General features: G+C 43.2%; 1 protein-coding gene across 9 annotated transcripts in view; it reads right to left on the bottom strand.

Annotated features, from left to right (window-relative positions):
• Positions 1-25522, bottom strand: part of ano3 (anoctamin 3) — a 123379-nt gene that overhangs the window by 17639 nt on the left and 80218 nt on the right. For 5 of the 9 annotated variants that reach the window (XM_084397046.1, XM_084397052.1, XM_084397050.1 and 2 more), the window contains 8 exons: positions 23682-23764; positions 23481-23507; positions 21056-21196; positions 11477-11641; positions 10982-11018; positions 10722-10833; positions 7514-7571; positions 7011-7108 (listed from right to left, as the gene is read on the bottom strand). In XM_084397046.1, the coding sequence (XP_084253172.1) occupies positions 7011-7108; positions 7514-7571; positions 10722-10833; positions 10982-11018; positions 11477-11641; positions 21056-21196; positions 23481-23507; positions 23682-23764 (721 nt within the window). The remainder of the gene's footprint in view (positions 1-7010; positions 7109-7513; positions 7572-10721; positions 10834-10981; positions 11019-11476; positions 11642-21055; positions 21197-23480; positions 23508-23681; positions 23765-25522) is intronic. The other 4 variants (XM_084397048.1, XM_084397051.1, XM_084397049.1 and 1 more) reach the window with 1 other exon arrangement.

The following is a 25522-nucleotide window of genomic DNA, read 5'->3' as shown; positions in this document are numbered from 1 at the left end:
ATCACACCAGTGTGATCGTACGCTCCAGGGACCAGCCAAGACTGATCACACCGGTGTGACCGTACGTGCGAAAGGGTTAAATGTGAAATTTATAACTGCCTTTATATAGTTATTATGTTGAAATAATTGTAAAAGATTATAAGAAAACTTGGTGAGAAATACACTTCATTTTAATAAATAGGACAACAATTACACTGTTAATGTAAAAATACAAAATAGTATTGTTTTGGTTGTTGTTTTGGTTGCTGACTTTTATGGGAGTTAGCACTGGCTGCAGATAAAGTCCTAATTGTTGGTGATTTTAATATACATGTAGATAATGAAAAATATGCATTGGGATTGACATTTAAAGACAGTCTTAACTCTATTGGAGTTAGACAACACGTGTCAGGACCTACTCATTGTCGTAATCATACTCTAGATCTAATATTATCACATGGAATAAATGTTGATGCCGTTGAAATTCTGCAGCAGAGCGATGACATCTCAGAACATTATCTAGTCTAGTGTAAACTTAATTTAGCCAAGGCTGCACAGTCGACTCCGTGTTACAAATATGTTAGATCTATCACTTCTGCCACTAAAGATTGCTTTTTTAATAATCTTCCTGATCATTTCATTATCTCAGCATCCCAGATAGCTTAGAAGAACTTGATATTGCGACAGAAACTTTTAACTTTAGACACAGTTGCTCCGTTGCACTTAAAGAAGATTAAAGAAAATAGTCCAACGCCGTGGTACAACGAGCACACTCTGGCCCTTAAGACAGCAGCCAGAAAAATGGAGCGCAACTGGAAGAAAACAAAACTAGAGGTATTTCGCATTTCATGGAAAGAGAGCTCAATTGCATACAGAGAGGCCTTAAAAGCTGCTAGATCTGCTTATTTTTCAACCCTATTAGAAGAAAATAAACAAAACCCTAGGTATTTATTTGAAACAGTGGCTAAACTAATGAAAAATAAAGCTTCAAGCCCAGAAGTTTCCAAGCAGCACAGCAGTAATGACTTTATGAACTTCTTAACTTATAAGATTGATAATATCAGGGAGAAAATGATAACTATGCAAGCGTCTACTACAGTATCGCATCATGGAGTGCATTGTAGTCCCCATAAGGAAAAATTCAATTCATTCAATTCTATAGGGCAGGAAGAATTTTCTAAATTCGTTAAATCATCTAAATCGACAACATGTATGTTAGACCCTATACCGACTAAGCTACTGAAAGAGATGCTTCCAGAGGTCACAGATCCTCTTCTTAATATCATTAATTCATCTTTGTCATTATACCAAAAACTTTTAAGCTGGCTATGATTAAACCGCTTTCTTCAAAAAATCACATCTTGATCCTACAGAATTAGTCAATTACAGACTGATCTCGAATCTACCTTTTCTGTCAAAGATACTAGAAAAGGCAATATCTTCACAACTATGTTCCTTCTTAGAAAGAAAGCATATAATTTCAATCAGGATTTAGACCGTACCATAGTACTGAGACAGCTCTCATTAGAGTCACAAATTATTTGCTCTTATCAACCGATCGTGGTTGTATCTCTCTATAAGTGTTACTCGATTTTAGTGCTGCATCTGACACTGTCGACCACAACATTCTTTTAAATAGACTCGGAAATTATGTTGGCATTAGTGGAATTGCATTAGCATGGTTTAAATCATACTTATCTGACCGTTATCAGTTTGTAGCAGTAAATGAAGAGATGTCTTATCGATCACAAGTTCAGTATGGTGTACCACAAGGCTCAGTACTAGGACCGTTGCTGTTCACTCTGTACATGCTACCCTTGGGAGATATCATTAGGAAGCATGGCATTAGTTTTCACTGTTATGCTGATGATACACAGCTGTATATTTCTTCACACCCTGACAAAACTTACCAATTCACAAAATTAACGGAATGCATAGCTGATATTAAAAACTGGATGACTAGCAATTTCCTACTACTTAATTCTGAAAAAACGGAGATTCTAATTATTGGACAAAAAAACTTCCTCACGTAATAACTTACAGTAGAATACTGTCTAACACTTGATGGCTACTCTGTTAAGTCTTCGTCGTCGGTTAGGAACCTGGGTGTGCTCCTTGATACCAATCTTTCATTTGAAAGTCACTTGTCTAGTATCTGTAAAAAAAAAAAATCATCTTAAAAATATATCTAAATTACGTCATATGTGAGCCTGGATCACAAAACCAGTCACAAGTCCAACGGGTATATTTGTGGCAATAGCCAACAATTTTAAAGGCGATTTTCTCAATGTTTGGACTTTTTTGCACCGTCAGATTCCAGATTTTCAAATAGTTGTATATCAGCCAAATATTGTCCTATCCTAACAAACCATGCATCAATGGGAAGCTTATTTATTCAGCTTTCAGATGATGTGTAAATCTCAATGTCAAAAAATTTACCCATGTGTCTGGTTTTGTGGTCCAGGGTCACATATGCTCTCAATGAAAAATGCAGAACAATTAGTTCATGCGTTCATGACATCAAGGCTAGATTATTGTAATGCTATTATATGGGTGGTTGCACTGCATGCTTAATAAACAAACTCCAGCTGGTCCAAACCGCAGCAGCTCGAGTTCTTACCAGAACCAGGAAGTATGACCATATTAGCCCAGTTCTGTCAACACTGCATTGGCTCTCTATTAAACATTGTATACATTTTAAAATATTGCTGATCACTTACAAAGCACTAAATGGTTTAGCTCCCCAGTACTTGAGCGAGCTCTTAACACATTATAGTCCTTCACGTCTATTGCGACCTCAAAATTCCGGCCAGTTGATAATACCTAGAATATCAAAATCGACTGCTGGTGGTAGATCCTTTTTCAATTTAGCACCGAAACTTTGGAACAGTCTTCCTAACATTGTCCGGGAAGCAGACACACTCTGTCAGTTCAAATCTAGACTAAAAACCCATCTCTTTGGCCTAGCATACACATAACACATTATAGACTTCTATAATTCAATGTTAGGCTGCATAGATTAGGTCAGTCGGAACCGGGAACACTTCCCATAAATCCTGATGTACTTGTTACCTCATAAGAAGAATGGCGTCTACGCTAATATTAGTCTCTCTGTTTATCCAAGGTTTACTGCAGTCCGCCCGATCCAGGCTGTATCCAGATCTGATAAAGGACCTGCGCCTGGACACGATGACAACGCAGTCCTGAAGTGTCAACCAGTCCATCCCCTGTGAAGGCCTCCTTCCCTTCCCTTTACCTTAGTACAGATAAAATGTTGTCGGGATAATTCCGGTTCGCGTGGCTACGCAGACGCGACAAAAAAATTCTGTATTATAAATTTAAGGCCAGACAAGAAGTTTATTGAGGGTTGATTTGTAAAGAAGGACTACACACCTGCGCTAATATATATATTCAAACGCGCATACTTTTGGACTGAACACATAATGCGCATGTGCGCGATGTCACAGGTCGGGGTGGGCCAAGCCAGACTGCACCCACCCCTGGGGACCGGGCACCGCCTCGAGGAGCGTGTCAAGGAACCAGACAAAAACAGAGGATAAAGGAATAACAATTTCTTTATTAAGTTAAAAGTGTTACAGGTACCGGCTGGTATCATGTAAACGGCTTATATGCTCTTGCTCTGAAACAGGAGAAATAAATGAGACAGGGCAAAGTCTGCGTCTGTTTCTCATCTCGCTCAGGCTCAGCAGAAAGAGAAAGACCGCAAAGCGGGACAAACTGACGTAACGCTGCGGAAGCACAATAAGCGACACACTGCCCCCTGCTGACGAACTCCACAATTACTCCTGATTTTTATATAAAATATAATAGTGCAAATAAATGGTAGAAACAGGTTAACTACCCCTGAACAAAGTTCAAAAACATTTCTTTTATAAAATTACAAAAACTACCACAAATGTGATAACAATTTACTGGGCATCACAAAAGCAGGTAAATTTGAAAAGTCCTAATTAAAATCTCTTCTTTCGCCAGAAGCAATTCGATGGGCCCCCTGGACCGGAGCGGGATGGACGTTCGTGGACACCCTGCGGCTCGTCGGAGAGGAATCAGAGGAGGACGCACACCACTCAGGTAAGCCACTGGGTAAGTACTCTTTCCAAGGCTCTCAAGGAAGTCTTGGCTACACGGACCCCATTCGGACTGGAACCAGGTAGGTATTCGCAGTGAGGATGGAACGAATGCCGGAGGCTGCCCAGAGGTAAGTATCCAGAGGACGGGGGTCCTCGACTCAGACGGGTCACAGGGACGCAGGTGGCGAGCGGGCCGGGCCAGGAGGGGACCCTGAACAGCAGAACAACACTTTAATCGAGACACATGCCGTAGTTACTCTCTTTCCTTCTGAACAGTAGCAACACTTTGCAACACGGGCGTGGAGGACCACCCGGCAAGAGGACACTTCACTTTGGCTGTGCCCTGCAACGATACAACAGGGTTCAATGGTTCAACAAGATGCGACACTCGACAATGATACCTTCTCTCCTTCTGTACAGGGCGGAGGCTTTCAGTGGGGACAGGTGGGGACCACCAGACGGAGAGGACGCTTCTAGGGAGACACTCCACTTGACTGTACACTGTAACCAGGTAACGAGATTCAACTTCCCAACAGCATATGGAACGTTTCAATTACAATACCTTCTCTCTTTCTGAACAGGACAAGCCTTCAATAGGGCATGTGGGGACCACCAAGCGGGGAGGACACTTTGAGGGAGACACTCCCTTAACCGTACGCTGTAACCAGGTAACAGGGTTCAACTTCCCAACAGCACATGGAACGTTTCAATTACAATACCTTCTCTCTTTCTGAACAGGACAAGCCTTTCAATGGGGCATGTGGAGACCACCAGACAAAGAGGACACTTGAGCGGGACACTCCACTTCGGCTGTGCACTGTAACCAGGTAGCAGGGTTTAACTGTTCAACAGCGTATGGAACGTTCAATGAAATACCTTCTCTCTTTCTGAACAGGGCAAGCCTTCAATAGGACATGTGGAGACCACCAGACGAAGAGGACACTTGAGCGGGACACTCCACTTCGGCTGTGCACTGTAACCAGGTAGCAGGGTTTAACTGTTCAACAGCATATCAAACGTTCACTCAAATACCTTTTCCTTTTCCGAACAGGACAGCGACTTTCAATGGGGCATGTGGAGACCACCAGACGAAGAGGACACTTGAGCGGGACACTCCACTTCGGCTGTGCACTGTAACCAGGTAGCAGGGTTTAACTGTTCAACAGCGTATCAAACGTTCATTCAAATACCTTTTCCTTTTCCGAACAGGACAGCGACTTTCAATGGGGCATGTGGAAACCACCAGACGGGAAGGATGCTCTAAGCAAGACACTCCACTTCAGCTGTACACTGTATCGATGCAACAGGATTTGACCATTCAGCAGTAATAAGACATTCAGCTGCAATACCTTCTCTCGTTCCAACCAGGCAGCGGCTTTTGATAGGGACGTGTGGAGACCACCAGACGGGAAGGATGCTTTAAGCAAGACGCTCCAGTTCAGCTGTACGCTGCAACAATGTAACAGGAATTAATAGATCGGCAGCATTAACAGAGCGGGGCTGTCTCGAATGGTAAGTTGGGCGCTTGATGTGACAAACCCTGTTCAGAAACAGCGGGTGAAAGACTATAGAGGAGAGTGCACAGCAGACTATTAATACTTCTCCACACGATAAACTTCACTCCATAACACAAACCGTGTGAATCGTCACTTCAGGCACTGCATTCCACTCGCACACCGTGCATTCGGGCCAGCACTCACCCACCGGTCTTTCTCCCACCAGATCGACTCTCGTCTCTCACACGGGCTCCACTTCTCTCAGAGACAGTCAAACGGATGTAGTAATCGTCACATTCAGTGCAGGAAGAACAAAGGTTGGAGACAGATCATTAATTCACTCGGTGTAATACTTCACTCGTGCCACACGCTTTCCAGACTCTCCACACCACTTCAGTGTCAGTGCATATAAACAACGGATCAAATACTCATCACTTTGCGTCTTTCCCACTGTCGACGATATCCCCTGGATTTTCACTGACAAACTTCACTCTCTCATTTCCATTTCTCGGCTTCAATCTTCGCCCTGCTTCACAGCCCAGCCTCAATACAAACCGCCCGCCGACAAAACACAGTATCTCACGGGAGGAAACCCAACCTCTCACGGGGGAGAAAGAACCACACAGACCGTCTGTTTCCTCTCTCTTTTTAAAGCCCCATCTTAATGCGCGTTCCTCTCACAACACTCTCTGTAATTCTCCTCACCTGCTGTCAATCAGGCAATTGGCCTCGCTGCCATGGCAACAGATTTCGCGGTGTGATGAGACGACCATCCACAAGAGGTCTCCAAATTTTACTCTCTCTCTTTATCTGGCTTTTGTCACACCGTGACACGCGACGTCTGCGTTTTCGCGGGTTCGCGTTTTTGAGGTTTGCGCAGAGATAACGCATAATCGTTTGCACCTTCGAACCTATTTCAGGGAGTGCGTTCTCGAGACACCAGGCACTGTTTTGTGCAGATGGGCAGCCGGAGCGCGTTAAGGATTTTCCTTTTAGAACGGTGTTCTGTTAGCGGTCCCTTAGTTCAATTGAATCAATCAATCAAAACTAATTTTAGCTGGACAATAACTTTATCCTAGAGTTGTTGTAAAGCCTAAACAGTCTGTTACAGTAATTTCCTATTATCTCTGTAAAGCTGCTTTGAAACAATCCATATTGTTAAAAGTGCTATATAAATGAAGGTGACGACTTGACTTTGAGACGAGCAAGTTATTTTTCTACGTTAGGGTTTTTAGAATCTACTAAATAAGCCACTGTAGATACTGTCAAATGCATATAAATAAAGCGGCAGCTTGAAATTTAGAACACAGAAATGTGGAAGGAATTTTTTTTCCCAGTTATCGAAACCATTTAACAATCGTGCCAGGTTTTTTTAGATCTATTTTTGATCATGGCCTCCCCATGTGTGCCCCACTGTTGCCACTGTGTGTCTGCTTATACTCACGGGTAGCCCAGCTCCATGAAGTTGTTCCAGATCTGTTTCAACACCATAATCACTCCCATTTGTAGGCACAAGTCGATCAAACAGCCACTGGGATGACACTAAGGGGGAAAAAGCATAAACGTTTTGATCACTCTTGTGAAAAATAAGCACATTTTAGCATACTTTTAAAAATAGTACTGATTACGGGAATAATAAACTTTAAAAGAATAAAAGAAATTTGACAAGAGCACTTTTTAAAACTATACTTAAGCACACTTCCTTTTCACAAGGGTGGTTTTGATTATACTACATGATTTACACAGACAGTACACTTGTGTTACGAGCAACCACAGTTGTTTTGTTGAGGCAATTCTGAGAAATCTGCACTGAATAATAACCATTTTTATTTAAATCTCATGGGAGTTTCATAACTGAGGCAGATATTTGATAGGGGAATGTTGATCATGCTGAAGGGCACTAATAACCAAGTGCGAGAGGACTCATTACAGCCTCATCTCACCCACCTCCTCCATTCTCCACCGGTTAAACAGCTTATTATAATCCCCCGGTCTGCCAGCAAACCTGTGTAATACACACAAACACAATACATGCACATCACAATAACACAAATACAAAATTAGCTTTGGAATTCAATTAGCCACTCTATCGTGGGGGAGGTTTTTGTGTTTGCATGTATGCCATCACCAACGGGGAAAATATCTAGTTTCTGTATGCATTAGTCAAACAGGTAAAACTATCGGACCCACTTTATATTAGGTGTCTGTAATTAGTATGTACTTACATAAAAAAAAAAAAAACAGGTTTAGTGGTATGGGTAGTTTTTTTTGTGTGTGTGTGTGACATTGTAAAGCACATTGGTCAACTTGTGTTGTTTTAATTGTGCTATATACTGTAAATAAAGTTGCTATTGCTATAAGGGTGGTTTAAGGTGTAATGGAAGGGTCAAGTGTATTACTGATGCAATTACATTTTAAAATGTAAGTACAACGTAAAAACCTGCATCTATACTGAAAAAAAAAAAAAAAAATTCAAAGAATACTATTTTAGTCTTTCTACTGCAAGTTGTCAAGTTAAATTCAATATGTCACTTACAGTTTCTTTTAAATTATTTGTAAAATATACTAGCAATTTCTGAGTAATTTTTTTTCAAAGTAAACCCTACACAATTTTTTTCCAGTGTACACAACAAGTGCATTGCATTAAATTATTCTTTTAAATGCTAGTACATAGGTAGCTCTTTTCCTCGCCATTAGTGCAAATTTCCGGCAATCCATGTTTTCACTGTTATACAGTAGGGGAAACACATAATCTTACATAATCTTATGATCAAAATACAGGCGAAAAAGCAGCAGAAGCATGCAATAAAAGTGTTGCTTATGCACATGTAAGCTAATGTCATCATCAAACATGTATATAAATCAAAACTGCCTAAAGTTAATGAAAAGTCGACCCAGGACAAGGTACATGACTGTGAAGCTTTGATGGAAGCGATCTACTCCAACTTTGTTTTGATCATCATACTGAATCCGATCAGAACGTACTCTTTAATGTAAAAACAATTTTCTCAGCATTTTGTTCAAAACCTTTTTTTTTTTTTTTTTTTATAAAACATACCCACATTCAAGTGTTGATACAAATAGAATGCATGAAGATATACTTTTTATGTTTTGCATGTTCAGATATAAAATATTCTGGGGGCCATGAATTTTTTGTGAATATTATCAAAAATGTTGGCGGTGGCAGGCAATTATTATAATTTTTTTTTTATGCTGCAGGCGAACGAGTTAAAGACACTTAAATGTGAAGTATGTAATATTGACAGCTAGCGATTGAAATGGGTAATGCAGTTCAAATAAAAAATATTGGAGAGAGTATATTGGAGAGTGTGGACACTCAACTGAGACTGCCCTGCTCTCTGTAATTGAAGCTCTGAGACTGGCAAGAGCAGCTTCCAAATCCTCAGTTCTCATCCTGCTGGATCTGACTGCCGCCTTTGACACAGTTAACCACCAGATCCTCCTGTCAATCCTAAAAATGAAGGGCATCTCGGGAACCGCACTACAATGGTTCAAGTCTTACCTCTTAGATAGGTCCTTCAGGGTGTCGTGGAGGGGTGAGGTGTCTAAGACCCAACATCTAGATACTGGGGTGCCTCAGGGCTCAGTGCTTAGACCACTTCTCTTCTCCATCTACATGACATCACTAGGATCTGTGATTCAGAAACATGGCTTTTCCTATCACTGCTACGCTGATAACACACAACTCTACCTCTCATTCCAGCCAGATGATCCGATGCTGCTCGCATCTCAGACTGCCTGACAGACATTTCTGGCTGGATGAAGGACCACCACCTTCAACTAAACCTTGTGAAGACAGAGTTGCTTGTGGTCCCGGCCAACCCAACACTACACCACAACTTCTCCATTCAGGTAGGTTCGTCATCCATAACTCAATCAAGGTCAGCCAGGAACTTTGGAGTTGTGATTGATGATCAATTGAACTTTACAGACCACATTGCTAGAACTGCAGATGTGCCTTATACAACATTAGGAGGATCAGGCCCATCCTATCAGAGCATGCTACACAACTCCTTGTCCAAGCACTTGTTCTATCCAGACTGGACTATTGTAATGCTCTCCTGGCAGATCTTCCAGCTTGCACTGTCAAACCTCTGCAACTGATCCAATATGCTGCAGCTAGAGTGGTATTCAACGAACCGAAGAGAGCACACGTCACTCCTCTCCTCACAAAATTGCACTGGTTGCCATCTCAAAGAGGCACATAATCTCTTTCTCTGACCTTTTTCTGGTCTGTTCCACACTGGTGGAATGACCTGCCCAACCAGAGCTGTTGAGTACGTGGCCATTTTCAAGAAATGGCTGAAGACTCATCTTTTTTGGCAACACTTGATCCATTAATACTAACACTTTATCTTCTATTCTATATCTATTATCTTAAAAAAAAAAAAAAAAAAAAAACAAGTACACATACTGCGTTAAACTGGGAAGGGTCATAGCACTTGCATATTGTTGTCCTATTGTTAGATTGCTTCTATTATTCTCATTTGTAAGTTGCTTTGGATAAAAGCGTCTGCTAAATGAATAAATGTAAATGTAAATTATAATATCCACGCCCTCACGGGATTCCAGACTGAGGACACGCAACAAGAGCGAGCGCAAGGAAGGAAAGGAGAATTACACATTGTAAGTTGATTTAAGCTCATTTTAATATGCCCCCTTTCATAGAAATTTTTTGATGGATGCCGAGGCTTTTTAGGTTGGGTAGAATATGCGATCTCTGACCCAGTTTGTGTGGTCGCTTCCATGGTTGCAAAACGCTGTGTTTTCTGCCAACTGGTAACTTGGGGTGTTGAAATACTTTTGGGTATTTGGCAGTGGGCGAGATCACACAGACCAAAACAAAAACAGATATTCCGACACGGAACACACATTTCAATGTAGAATAACTGGCTGTAACATTGCTTTTCAGAGGAAAAAAAAGAATGTGAACTTAGCATGTTTCCTAAATATCTGCAAACATATTATGGTACATTTATGCTTTACTACAGACAAAATAATAAATCCGGCACCTTTAAAATAAAATGGGACAAAAATAACAGATCTCAAGTGATATAGTCAGGGCAAATGGAGGCAGCAACATCAGATAAACCAAGAACTGAATAATATGTGAACTAGTTCAAGAGTTGCTTACCTCCCTAAAAAGAAAGCTATGTAGAAGGTAGAGCTGTTGAGATTGACAAACTGGAAGAGAAACATCTTGAGGGCAAAGCTGTTTTCCCATTCCGACTCTGTCCGTGGGTGTTCTATATCACAAGTGAAAGCCATGCGAGAATCATTCGGGAAGTTCTGCACTGCATGTTATAGCCATGAGGAAAGTTTCTCACATGCAGTGTGACGACTGCATGAATTTCACCCTCAATCAATAGTAACCTTGACTGAATCTACACTTACCCAGGTTTGTAAGTAGGTAGGCCACTTTCTCATAGACCTGTTGGGTGAAAGAAGATGGAAACAGTAACATTAGAGACAAGGCTGAAAATATGAACTGAAAAAAAAGTAGCATTTCCATTCCATGTGTTCAGGAGAATAAAATTGTCACATTGGTGCCACATAGAAATGGAAATTAAGTTGTATCCACTCCAACAGACATTCTACTAACTATCAGTATAACTTTGCAACTTATTCTAACCCTAACCCTACCAGCCCTACCAGTATACTAATACTCTACTAACAATCTAATGAGAGCTAGAAGACATGTAGGTGCAACAATACTTATAGTCAACAGAATGTGTTAAAGTGACCGTCAAAATAAAGTGAAACCAAATACTTTTTCCTCATTTTGTGTGGAGCTTTTGCATAAACGGTTAGACAATTTTAGTTTAGGGGGACTTTATTGTTTCTCTCTTGGTGGGAAGAGGCCTTCGGGACAAGATAAAAAACACTAACCACATTCAGAGACATTATGATCATAAAGTTGATGCAGACTCCAGTGCCTGAGGTGGCGAATTGCCAGTTCTTCTTCACAAACTCCCACTGGAAGGAAGCAAACTTCTCCATGGCAATGAGCCGGAACACCACCACAGCAAACACGGCTGTCAGAACCAGAGATATCTGGAAGAAAAATTATGAACAAGGTGTCAAACTGAAATATTATAAATAGATGGAAATATATTTGGATGAGTCTAAGAATTTTATTTTATAAACTTAGGCATGGTTTTCATATGCATTGTCTTTTAATTCAAGACCACCAGAGGGAGACAGTTATTTATGAGAGCTAACTTTAGCTACATTATTTGTTTTAAATTTGAAATATTCTTTAGGGCTACAAATAGGGTTGGGAACTGAAAATACTGGAATCAAAATGTTCATGACATTAATTTGCCTGTATAGATAGAGCATCAGCATAAAATATGTAACATATGCATCAGACTACATCCAACTGGCTCCTATAAGAGTCTTTAATCTACAATTACCTTTTAAGTGTAATTATTTTCCCATGATTCCCACTGATGTGGTGGACATTACTTGGCTTTTATGTAATTTTATGTAACAGTTCAACAACAGTTACAGTGTTACAAGTACTAAATAATATAAATAAACTACATGTACTTATTAAATGGTTAAGGTTAGGGTTCGGTTTAGGGTAAGTTGCTTGTAATAATGCATAATTGACTGTTATTACTATAGTAAGTACATGTATCGTGTAACTATGTCTTGTTAAAGTGCTATTTTAATTTATTATTAATGAAATTATCGTATTACATAAGAGGCTGGAAGCATTACATTTAATAAGAACTGTTTTCTAAATGTTGTCCATTCCTTCTTCCTCAAAATTGCTAAAAAGTTGGGTTACCCTTTTTTAGTGCCTACATGTTACATATATTTACAATAGAAATAACAGAAAATTATGTATAATTACAAGCAACTTGCCACAAAACGTCTCAGGTTACGTATGTAAGTTCCCTGAGTAGGGAACGAGACGATGCGTCGATGCCACTTTGGGAATGCCTCTGCGTGATTGCGTCTGAAGCACGTATGTCAACTAGTCCAATGGCGAGAGTGAGCGTCATGGGCGGATGACGTCACGACTAGGAAAGGATAAAAGCACATCCGGTCTGACCGGCATTAGCTTCGAAGTAGTGGAAGCAAGTCGATCACAGGGATGCAGGAAGTATGGCAGGGTGACGCATCGTCTCGTTCCCTACTCAGGGAACTAGGGTTCCCTATCGTCCGGTCACTACGACGTACGTCGTGGTGAACGACGAATAGGAATCTCGCTAGAGAGGCCAATCTACTTTGAGTGAAACTAAACGAGCCAATGCATATTGGCGTGCAATCATTTGCATCAGCTGTGCAGCCTCGCAGCGCGGGTATTTAACGAGCAGCTGGTGCGATGAGCCGGAGTTGAGCTGCACTTGTCGACTGACCGTGTTCAAGTCACAGCGCAGGCCCTCGGCCAGACGATGTCTACCTTGGTGGTCCAGAAGCGCCCCTGGCTGTCTTTGCAGAGGTGCGAGACGTCGTCAAAGTACGCTTTCTCGATGCTCCCATCTCACAAGGTGGCCTTTTCGGCGACACTGTTAAGAATTGGCCCAGCAGTTCTCCGCAGTCAGCAGCAGACTGAAGCGCTTCCCCGACGTACCACCAGAGTGCCTCGTGGGCTGCCCCTCAGTCTACTCGTCGCCAAGGGTGTCATCCCCTGCAAAAAAAAAAAAAAAAAACACTCCGGCACAGCCTGCTCTACTGTGTCCGCTGCAGGAGGATGACACCGCCCGTCTCAGCCACTGTTTAAGTGGTCGGTGAAACAATCACCCCTGAGATGGGTGACCCGGAGATGGGTGGAGCTGCTCTCTTCCGGTGGAGGGCCGGGGAACGAATCTTTTGAGTGTTCCACCACTGGAGTCACAGTGGTACCTAAATTCAAAAAAAAAAAAAGAGCAGTTCTTCTATCCCTGGGTCTGAAGAGGGCCAGGAGAGCAGTGGGAGGAGAGAATCCTCACCACTCTCATCCACCTCTTCTATCGCCAGCAGGCAGCAGTGTGTAGTTCGAGAACGCAATCAAGCCACCTCCTGCACCTTCGGCCTCGTGGAACCAGGTAAGTGTTGCACAGCACACTCAGACTCCGCTACGGGCCGCCTCCCAGAGAGAGCCTCCCGAGCCGAGCCCCTGTGTTCCACCTCGCTGCCCCACTCCGGGTACGCCTACGGTCCCTTTGGTCCCGCTTGTACGGTCTCTGCGAGCCTGGCTAGCGCTCCCCAGTCCGTCTCGCTGGCTCATTCGGACCATCAGGCTCGGCTATGCGATTCAGTTCGCCCGGCGTCCCCCCAAGTTTCGGGCCATCCACTCCACTACAGTGAGAGCAGCCGATGCCCATGTCTTGCGCGCGGAGATCGCAGTCCTACTGGCGAAGGACGCGATAGAGCCGTTCCCTCCAGCCGATATGAGGTCAGGGCACTACAGTCCCTACTTCATTGTACCCAAGAAAGGTGGTGGGTTATGACCGATCTTGGACCTGCGAGTTTTGAATCGGAGCCTTCACAAGCTACCGTTCAAAATGCTCACGCAGAAACGCATTTTCGAATGCATCCATCCCCAAGATTGGTTTGCAGCGATCGACCTGAAGGACGCGTACTTTCATGTCTCGATTCTTCCTCGACACAGGCCGTTTCTGCGCTTTGCGTTCGAGGGTCGAGCATATCAGTACAAGGTCCTGCCCTTCGGGCTGGCCCTGTCTCCCCGTGTCTTCACGAAAGTCACGGAGGGAGCCCTTGTTCCCATGAGAGAACAGGGCGTTCACATTCTCAACTATCTCGACGACTGGCTCATACTAGCACACTCTCGAGATCAGTTATGCGAACACATGGACCTCGTGCTCAGGCACCTCAGCCAGCTGGGCCTTCAGGTCAACTGGGAGAAGAGCAAACTCGCCCCCGTGCAGAGGATCTCTTATCTCGGGATGGAGTTGGATTCAGTCACACAGACAGCGCGCCTCACAGAGCAACGCGCTCAGTCGGTGCTGAACTGCTTGAACACGTTCAAAGGCAGGACGGCGGTCCCACTGAAATTCTTTCAGAGCCTCCTGGGGCCGGGCATATGGCAGCGGCAGCAGCGGTAACTCCGCTCGGGCTGCTCCATATGAGACCGCTTCAGCACTGGCTTCACGGCCGAGTCCCGAGATGGGCGTGGCATCACGGCACTCATCGGGTGGCAATCACACCGGCGTGCCGCCAGACCTTCAGCCCGTGGTCAGACACCTCGTTCCTTCGGGCAGGAGTCCCCTTGGAACAGGTGTCCAGGCATGCTGTGGTATTCACAGATGCCTCTGCCACCGGCTGGGGTGCCACGTACAACGGGCATGCAGTGTCAGGGGTGTGGACGGGCCCCCAACTGCACTGGCACATCAACTGCCTCGAGTTGCTAGCAGTACGTCTCGCTATGAGCCGCCTAAAAAGGCCGCTACAGGGCAGAGACGTGCTGGTCCGTACGGACAACACTGCGACCGTTGCGTACATCAACCGTCAAGGTGGTCTACGCTCCCGTCGCATGTCGCAACTCGCCCGCCATCTCCTCCTTTGGAGTCAGAAGCATCTGAGGCCGCTTCGAGCCATGTATGTCCCCGGTGTGCTCAACCGTGTGGCCGACGAGCTATCACGAGCTGTGCTCCCGGGAGAATGGCGACTCCACCCCCAGGCGGTTCAGCTGATCTGGAGAGAGTACGGAGAGGCTCAGGTAGACCTGTTTGCCTCCTCAGAAACCTCCCACTGCCGGTTGTTTTACTCCCTGACCGAGGGAACACTCGGCACGGATGCACTGACACACAGCTGGCCCCGGGGCCTCCGCAAATATGCATTTCCCCCAGTGAGCCTACTTGCACAGACCCTGTGCAAAGTCAGGGAGGACGAGGAGCAGGTCATTCTGGTGGCTCCCTATTGGCCCACCCGGACTTGGTTCCCAGAACTCATGCTCCTCGTGACAGTCCCTCCCTGGCCCATTCCTCTGAGGAAGGATCTTCTGACTCAGAGACGGGGCACCCTATGGCACCCGCGTCCAGACCTCTGGAAACTCCATGTCTGGTCCCTGGAACGGGATGCGGAGGTTCTAGGTGACTTACCCCCAGAGGTACTTAACACCATCACTTCTGCGCGAGCGCCGTCTACGCCGTCTCCCGCAGAGAGGACCCCCGAAGATGTTCGCTGGGTCAGTGCTTTCCTTCTTGCAGCAAGGGTTGAAGCGAAGGCTGTCTCCCTCCACCCTTAAAGTACATGCTGCTGCTATTTCAGCATATCATGACCACATAGTTGGCAAAACGTGCTTTGGAAAGCACGACCTGGTCGTCAGGTTCCTTAGGGGGGCGAGACGATTAAATCCTCCTCGTCCCCCCTCCATACCCTCTTGGGACCTTTCCCTGGTGCTCCGAGCACTTCAGGATGCTCCCTTGGAGCCTTTGCAGTCAGCAGACTTAAAGCTTCTCTCCTTGAAGACTTTGCTGCTGATTGCACTGGCCTCGATCAAGAGGGTAGGGGACCTGCAAGCATTTCGGTCGATGAATCGTGCCTAGAGTTCGGGCCGGGTGACAACCATGTTGTACTGAGACCCTGGCCTGGCTATGTGCCCAAGGTTCCTACCACTCCCTTTAGAGATCAGGTAGTGAACCTGCAAGCGCTGCCCCTGGAGGAGGCAGACCCAGCCCTGGATTTGCTCTGTCCCGTTCGCGCTTTGCGTATGTACGTGGACAGAACTCAAAGCATCAGGACCTCAGACCAGCTCTTTGTCTGTTACGGAGGCCAGCAGAAGGGAAAGGCTGTCTCCAAGCAGAGGATGGCCCACTGTGTAGTGGATGCCATCGCCTTGGCTTACCAAGCTCAAGGCGTGCCCTGCCCGCTCAGGTTCCATGCACACTCCACGAGAGGCGTTGCATCCTCCTGGGCGCTGGCACGGGGCTCCTCGCTAGCAGATATCTTTAGAGCTGCGGGCTGGGCGACACCTAACACGTTCGCTAGATACTATAGCCTTCGTGTAGAGCCGGTGTCCTCCCGTGTTCTCACCCTAAACGGGTAGAAGCACTGTGAGTACCGGCTCTGTCGGCTTGCTGCACCGTACTGTGCACCCTTATTCCTCCAGAGTCAAAACCTGTCGAGTCCTCCAAACACCCTCGGCCCGGACGTGGCGGAGCGTCCGGTGCCAGGCCTTTATCCGCTGAATCCTTGAGAACCGGGTCTAGGCTGGGTCCCATATGTGTGACCCTACGGGGATCCCATATGTGTATATCTTCCACGGCTGCTCCTAAACGGAAGCCCGTGTCTTTCCCTTGGGCTAAGTCACCCACTATTCATATGCAGTACAACCCTTGGGTTAATATGTGTATTCCCACATAACTCTTCTTAAGAATGTGGCTCCCGCAGCGTTCCCACGGAACAACAGTGAAGGATACTCTCGGTGTAAGCCCTCTCCTATCGTCCTTCCAGGCAAGAAGGTGTAGAGGCTTGCTCAGGGCGCTGGATGGGGTGCAGCAGCTGTGGCGCTTTGGTAGGGATTCCTATTCGTCGTTCACCACGACGTACGTCGTAGTGACCGGACAATAGGGAACGTCTCGGTTACATATGGTAACCCTCGTTCCCTGAGGGAGGGAACGGAGACGTACGTCCCGTCGCCACATCTGCTGCGACCCGCCGGGGCAGCCAGCTCACCGGCTCGGCTCCTCAGCAAAAAACTGAAGTGCAATCGCACCAGCTGCTCATTAACCCCCTGAGGTCGGCGGTATCGCCGGCGATACCAGCTCGCTTTTTTTTTATCAGTGTAAAAGAAACTCATAAATACTCTGTTGACTTTGATTTTCCATAGGAGTTTCATACATCAATCGATTCTGTTAAATGTGTATTATTTTTCTGTATACTCACAATAAAAACAAAGTGTTGTGCTTTTCGCCAAATTAAGAAAAATAATCACGGAGCGAGTTCTGCCTTCTCTCTGTCCGTGTAGTCCATTCTGAAACGCGTCCGAAAATGAATCATAACTCAGCGAATACTTCTCACACAGGCACGTGATATATGTCTTTATGAAGCTTGAAATCTCTTCTTTTAAATTAAGTAATTAATAAAAAAAACAAATGTTTTCAACTCATGTAATCCGTTTGAAAGCAAGGAGAGGTACCGTTTTTTCCTTCTGCCTAATTATCTCTATAATGAACTGAGGCCGCCCCGCCCCCGGCGCTATTGACATGGTAAATAGTTTAGGTGATCTATGCTTCGCACCCGCCCCCCGATCAATGCCTTGAAAACACGAAGTTTCATCAGATCAGATTCACTGATAGTTCATCGCGTTTAGAGAGGATGGCGCGTTTCTCCGGTAAAGACGCTCTTCAGATGATTCTGGACAGCGAGGAATAACTCATCTTGGCTTTTCCTCAGAGGAAGATTGTAACTCAGACGAACGGCAGCATGTTCAAGAGCGAATTGATCACGCCGAGTAAACACCGAGTTTTCACGTGAGTAAATACGTGAACTCAAGTGGTCTAGTGGTAGAACATTTGCCTAGCGTGTCAGAGGTTCTGAGTTCGAATCTGCACTCATATAGTTTTTTTTTTTTTGTCAAATCAGATTATGTTTATCAGTGGTTGTATATCAGGCAGAGACATGTGTGTGTGTGTGTGTGTATTTTGTTTTGTAATTTCACTGGAACGAAAAGAGAGTCTCCACAACGGATTGAAGCGCGCGTCCGAGTGAAGACTGCGCGAGCCTAAAACAAACACAGTATCCGCGTCTGACTCGCGGGAATCCACGGCGCAAACCTGTGAGGGGCTGTGTTTTCTCGTTTATATTCCTTTTAGCATTTTAGCATTTATATTCCTTATAATAAAAATGAAAGACCTATGTTACAGACATATGAAAGACAACATTTCGTTGATTAGTTTTGGATAGATTATACATTTTTACTGTAAAATATCTGCCACCTCAAATAAGCTTTATTTGCCAATTTTTTTGTCAAAAATAATCAAATAATCAATCAAATCCTTAACTTTGAAATATGTATGATAAAATGTATACTTTAGTTTGTACAAAGAAAGATTACACTTGAATTGTTGTTTATTTAAATATTTACAAGGTAGATGTAAACAAACTATTAAAAGGTAAATATAAGCCTTTTCTTTAAATAATTTTTATTGTGTTTTATTAGTGACAAATTTGGGGAGAAGATAAATATTCCAAAACTGAAAATACAGTATGAGAATTAACTGCACAATTACATGTTTTCCTTGGCTATTATAGGCCAAATTGCAAGCACAATATGTGGAAAAATAAAAAAGAATTGAGATGCTTCCAACTGTTGCTCTTGCATTCTTGTGGCTCAGTGACTCACCTGAATGAATGGCTCATTAAGTATGCGGTCCTCAGGTGTGAACCACTACATATGCATGATCTGTGACGCCCACTCCGCATATGGCCTTTCCAAACAGAAAGTGCTTTGCAAAATTCAAATCAATGTATTGTGTTATGTGAAGGATTAGGCAGGGTGATTTTCACATAATTTTGAAGAAAAAACAATAAGACTTTTGTCTAATGGATGTCATCGCCTAGATGACATCCATTAGACAAAAGTCTTATTGGCACATATTTAGTGTGTGTTTTGTGGTCTTATTTCAGAAACTTTAGTTTTTAGTTTTTTCAATAACCACGCATAAACATTATTCTCTCAAAAATGCAGACATGTACATTCTTGTTGCTCACATATTATGGTAGCCCTGTTTGTGCTAAATAGTGTGTAATTTTTTTTTGCCATTACTATGTTTATAAGCAACTGAAAAAAGCACAAATGTCAGGGCATGTCAGAACATCTCAAGGACCCCAAAAACACCTCAGACCCCAGAGGGTTAAATACCCACGCTGCGAGGCTGCACAGCTGATGCAAATGATTGCACGCCAATATGCATTGGCTCGTTTAGTTTCACTCGAAGTAGATTGGCCTCTCTAGCGAGATTCCTATTCGTCATTCACCACGACGTACGTCTCCGTTCCCTCCCTCAGGGAACGAGGGTTACCATATGTAACCGAGACGTTACATGCGTAACCTGAGACGTTCCCTTTCGAGGGAACTCGCGATGCTTCGATGACGCTTTGGGAACGAGAATACCCAAAACGCCATACTTACAATTGCCTGATGTAAAACTGTTGGCAATCTAAGAAAGAAGCCCCTGACACCCTGGGGTAGCGTCCAGGTCCAGGCTATAAAACCTCACAAATGTGAACGGTGAGGACAAACCCGCCGCATCACAAACCTCTTGAAGGGAAACCCCTGATAATAAGGCTTTAGAGGCCCCCATACTCCTAGTAGAATGAGCTCTGACCACCAAAGGGCATGGATGGCCAGAGGACTCATAGGCAAGAGAGATAGCCTCTATTATCCACTTGCTGATTGTCTGCTTAGAGGCTGGAAGACCCTTCTTAGGTGACCCAAAGCATACAAACAACTGATCTGATTTTCTCCACTGGGCAGCTCTGTGGACATAAGTATCCAGTGCTCGCACCGGACACAAGAGATTCAGTCTTTCCTGGTCCGATTAAGTAAATGGAGGAGGACAGAAAGCCTGCAGCACAATAGGCCTCGGAATGTTGGTCGGCACCTTAGGGACGTATCCCTGTTTGGGATATAAGAATGCCTTGACCATCCCGGGTGCAAACTTAAGGCAGGTGGGAGAAACCGGAAGGGCCTGAAGGTCTCCGACTCTCTTGAAGGACGAAATAGCAAGAAGAAAAACGGTCTTAAAAGGTCAGACATTTTTCTGAGACCGAATCTAGGGGTTCGAATGGAGCCCCTGACTGCCCTTCCAAAACTATAGCAAGGTCCCAAGCCGGAACCCTAGTGCGAGTTGCAGGCCTCAGCCTCAAGGTGCCACGAAGGAAACGTATGATCAGGGGGTCTCGACCCAATGGAAAAAAAATGCGTGGAAAGCCGCAATGGCCGCCACGTAGACCTTTAAGGTGGAATGACATAAACCTGATGCAAAGCGATCTTGCAGAAACTCGAGTACTGTACTGACTGAACAGTTAACTGGATTCCACTGATGCTGGTGACACCAATAAGTGAAAACTCTCCACTTAAGTGCATATAATTTCCTCGTAGCTGGAGCTCTGGAGCTAAGGATGGTCTCAACAACTTCGGTTGAGAGACCACTCTCTATGAGTTGGGCTCCCTCAGAGGCCAAACCCATAGATTCCAAACCTCTGGCCGGGGGTGAAATATTGTGCCCCCTGCCTGAGACAGAAGGTCTCTCCTGATCGGGATCTCCAAGGGAGGGCCGTCGAGGAGATGAATTAGGTCCGCAAACCAAATTCGACTCGGCCAGCGTGGTGCTACTAGCAGTAGACTTACTCCGTCCTGGCGGACTCTCTCCAGAACTCCTGGGAGCAGAGCCACAGGGGGAAAGGTGTACAGACGTAGCCTCGGCCACGTCTGCACCATAGTGTCCAGCCCCAGGGGAATATTTCCATGAGGATATATATAGGGATATTTTGAACACAGAATCTTACCATGAAGAAGATTCCCGAAACAGACACCATGAGTCGACTGAGTTTGTCTGTGAAGGGCTGGAAGGGCTCTGGTTTCCCTGAGATAGGGTTTACTCTCTCCTTCCGGGAGTATTTGGCTTCAAACTGGGGCCGTAGTTCCTCCTTTTTAACAAACACATCATATTACTCATAAAACATTTGTTTGAAGATCTTTGTACAGCTTTCATGAATGAATCTCATCACACACAGATGTTCAGCATCATCATCTGCTTTGGCTGGGCATGATAGCCAGTGATGATGTCATCCAGAAGTTGTTCACATGAGCTGAATGAGTTAACATGAGTCACTTCAGTGCCTGAACATGAGATACATTTATTAGTACATTCTGCAGTATGGCAGTTAAATATATAAGGGACTGTATACAGCAGCAGTTCTCAAACTTTTCAGGCCAATCATCCCGTCTGTTCAAATCACACCATCCAAGTATCACTTAGACACCCCCTTACTTTTCAGTGTAATAATGTTGATGTAAGAAAATATATATTAAAAACAAAGATATACAGTAATAGGATTAGTTCACTCTATGAAATGAAAATTCTGTCATTATTTAGTCTGCCTCGTGTCTTTTCAAACCCATATTGCTTTCTTTCTTACTTGAAACACAAAAGATTATGTTTTGAAAACTGTTCATGTTGCTCTTCAAAAAATGAAATCATACAGTGATCTAGGACAGTTAAGCTCCAAAATAGACAAAAAGCACCATAAAAGTATCACAAAAGTAGTCAAATGAGATAAATGTTCTACATTTAAGTCAAGCCTTCTGAAGTCATTCGATAACTTTATGTGAAGATCAGACCAAAATGTCTGAAAAGAAAGAAAAAAAATGCCTTTCAGTTGTAGCTCTTAAATTTTTATTTTAGTCATACGATTTAGAATGGCATGAGAGTGAGAAGGTAAATGAAGGCAGAACCTTCCTTTTTGGGTGATATATACTCTTTTTGGATATATATATATATATATATATATATATATATATATATATATATATATATATATATATATTATAAAATTATTACAAATTTGAAATAAAACATAGGAAATACATTTAAAATGTATTTAAATAAATGTAAGTTGTGTGGCACACATCTGCTTCCCCTTTTCCACCAGCATTGGTTCTGGTGCTAGTTCCCATTCCATTTCCACCGGGTTCCGGACCGGGAAAGTTGGTTCCACACCAGCCCTAAAATCTTAATCTGGTGTGGAACCATGGAACCAATTATCAATTAAAACTAAGATTAAGTTTTTCAAACAACAACAGTTTGGCTAGCTAGCTACTGTATTAACGTCTGCAGTAAAAAGTAGTTATCAAAAGCACAAAAAAACAACAACATAAAATTGAAAACAGAAAGCTCAAAAAAGAAATAAGTCTAAGGAGAAGAAAAAAAGCTACCACAGCTTCATAACCGGTATCACTTCGGTTCTTAAAACTGCAAGGCTTAGCACCATCTCTGGCACAAGAATCAGCACCATCTTGGTGGAAAAGAGGTTTGTAAAATGCTTCAGGTGCACAAACCAGTTTGAGAACCACCGTTATACAGAAACTAGCAACAACAGAATTCTAGAGGGCAACGAATGCAAACACCACAGCAAGTATCAACCACATCTGATCACTTTGATCTCTGGATTATTTTGAGGTGTTCCCTCAAACACATTACACGTTCACGCATCACTCAAATTAATTTGCAAAAACAATGCTCAATAAATGAATTCACTGTCACTCTGCACATGCTGATGTGTGATATGTGATTCAAGAAGGGCTGTTCACACTGAGATTTTATCACGGGAAGTGAATATACTTTAACTGTACTACTGGCTATAGTGGGTTTTTGCTGACAGTAAAACAACATAGGCTCATTGGAAAAACGTGCCTTTACCTACATTTTGGCTAAACTCCAAAAACTTAACTATACATATAATTCACTGCAGTTTTCATCTGAAATGACATGAGTAGCATCAACAACATTTATTCCTTTGCACACAAATTTTGATTTTGGGGCAGATTATTGATCTATTGATTTTGACGTGGTTCCTAAACAAGACTACATTTTCAGATTTACATTATAACCACATCCAATATACATGTTTTTTAGGTTTTTTTTTGACGTAATATCATTTTGAATAAATGTCGCTACAGGCACATCTTTCCAAATAGCCTGGGTTGCAGCAAAAATAACTTCTCTTCCATCTTGCTGACACTTGACTACAGTATCTCAAAGAAGATGTATACTCCCGTCAGTAGACGCTGAATCACGTCACAGCTCATTTGCATGTTAAAGTTATACCAAACTTTTTGTCAGTACTAATCAGTGTGAACACCCTTAAGACGAATTCCCATTGGGAGCTAAGCATGCACAACAAAACATTATACAGTAGGAGGCACACTCACAGAACACACCATGACAGGGATTTTACACTATAGGAAATACAACAAACAGCACATAGATTGGCCACACACCAGTTATAATTGTTAATGAGCTTAATGGTCATTTTAACAGGTCTCAAACGATTATGATATTTCTAAAGAAATAATAACATAAAGCATCACAATTTCAGCAGTAAGTTTATTTAAATAGGAAGGCAGGCTCACCTCCTCCTCCTCCCAGTCAATCAAATCCCAGTCGTAGGTTAACTCCGCTCTTCTCCTCTTCCAGAACTCAAGGAATACTGTGGCTGTGATGGTACAGGAGGAAGCGATAAGATATGAACATAAAGAGTTTTAGAATACAGGACAGTTCTACTCAAAGGCAATAGTCACAGTGTTGTAAGGTGACTAGGGCAGGTCCTCTTAGGCCTAAACATACTCAATGTACGTACATGAATATAAGTGCTTCAATTATGCATTTGATGCTTTCATTTCTCCACTCCACAATTGCAGCAGGTTTTGTGTTCATAAAGTATGTATGTCTTTTCCACACACCTTGTTGGTTTCGTTAAGTTGCAACAGAATAATCCCACAACGTGTTATCAGAGATGTGTTTATCAGCATTTCACGCCAGCTTTGAATGCTCATCCAATCAGAATTTTGGGTTAGATCTATTAATTTAAAAAATATATATCATCTCACTGGTAGACATTCAAATTCAATCTTGCTTACAGAATGTAATCAGCTAGCTTAGATGCATGAATTTTTCACAGTATCCTAGGAACTGATTTATGCACTAAAAAAGAATTCTAAATAAAACATTAAGTAAAAATAAGATAGGTTCTGTAAGGTTTTCTTGTTAAATGTAAAAAGAGAACAAAACTCCTGTATCTGTGCTCTGAGTTCACGAAAGGACTGTATGACCCAGTCTGGAAGGGAAGAGAAAGACAGAGAGAGAGAGACGAAGAAGAGAGACTGTTTTTCAGAAGACTGAAGCTGTCTTCACATGAGCTTTCAGGAAGTTGACTTGCAAATCCCTCTGGGTCTCTCTATCAGGAACAGTATGGTCCCCATTTTTTTATAAAACAATAATAAGACTTTCGTTAGCACTCGCCAATGTAGTAGACTCTGTGAAGCGAAGTACCAAATTTAACTTTTTGGTTGCTACCCATCACATAAAATATAGTATCACCCTGTATTTACAGATGATGCGTCGCGTATTGCATCACTATGGGGCACAATTTGTATCGTATTTCTCATAATTATTGTTTAATAAGGTCTATGCAGTGGGAAGAATAACATAGTATCAAATAAAAGCAAATCAAGTAGAAAATCAATTGCCATCCATTAGCCGAGGAACATCCAGTGAGATAAATGGAAAAATTCTAAGCTTTCTTCAGGTATTATCACCCTCCTTGAACTGTTCCTATGCATATATGGATTGCCTTTATTATTGTCATAATTTACAGCATACCATTTTTTTTTTTTTTATCTGGTAACTTTTTCTTTTCAATCTTGGTGCAAATTTCATGTCCTTCCGTAACGTTATCTGTGGTGATTTATGTGGAGGTCAAAGCATGACATGGTTATGTTAAGAGGTGCGTTGAAGTCCTGACCTCAGAGTCATGATGTCTTTGTTCTCTCAGTTATGTCGTACACTGAAAAAAGTGAAAAGACTGTGTCAGTTATTTAAAGTGCATTTTATATTGGTCTAATTGAAAATAATGGTTTCCAGGTTTAAACCCATTTCATTCAGTTTGTCTAAAAGCTAAAAATAAACAATTTTGTTTAAAGAGTATTTTCGCTTGACATGGCAAGGCATATGCGGTGACGAGACAGACCTTGCACACCATGGAATCCGCCTAGCAGTGAAAAAGACGGAGGGTGGTGTATGGTGCTTACACACTGCATATGAAGGCATGGCTGTGTGAAATAAAATAAAGATGGAGCACAATTTTGTCTTTATTAGTTTCCAGCATAATTATTCGTAGCTGTGAGTTGATGCAACCCCTTCACTTTCGGTTTGCCCTCCTTCTGGTTTGACCAAAGGTGTAGAAGTGAACGGC

Source organism: Rutilus rutilus, assembly GCF_951802725.1.
Source record: "Rutilus rutilus genome assembly, chromosome: 23".
Classification (NCBI taxonomy): Eukaryota; Metazoa; Chordata; class Actinopteri; order Cypriniformes; family Leuciscidae; genus Rutilus; species Rutilus rutilus.
The sequence above is the reverse complement of the archived record's forward strand: the minus strand, read 5'-3'. Positions and strand labels throughout refer to the sequence as shown.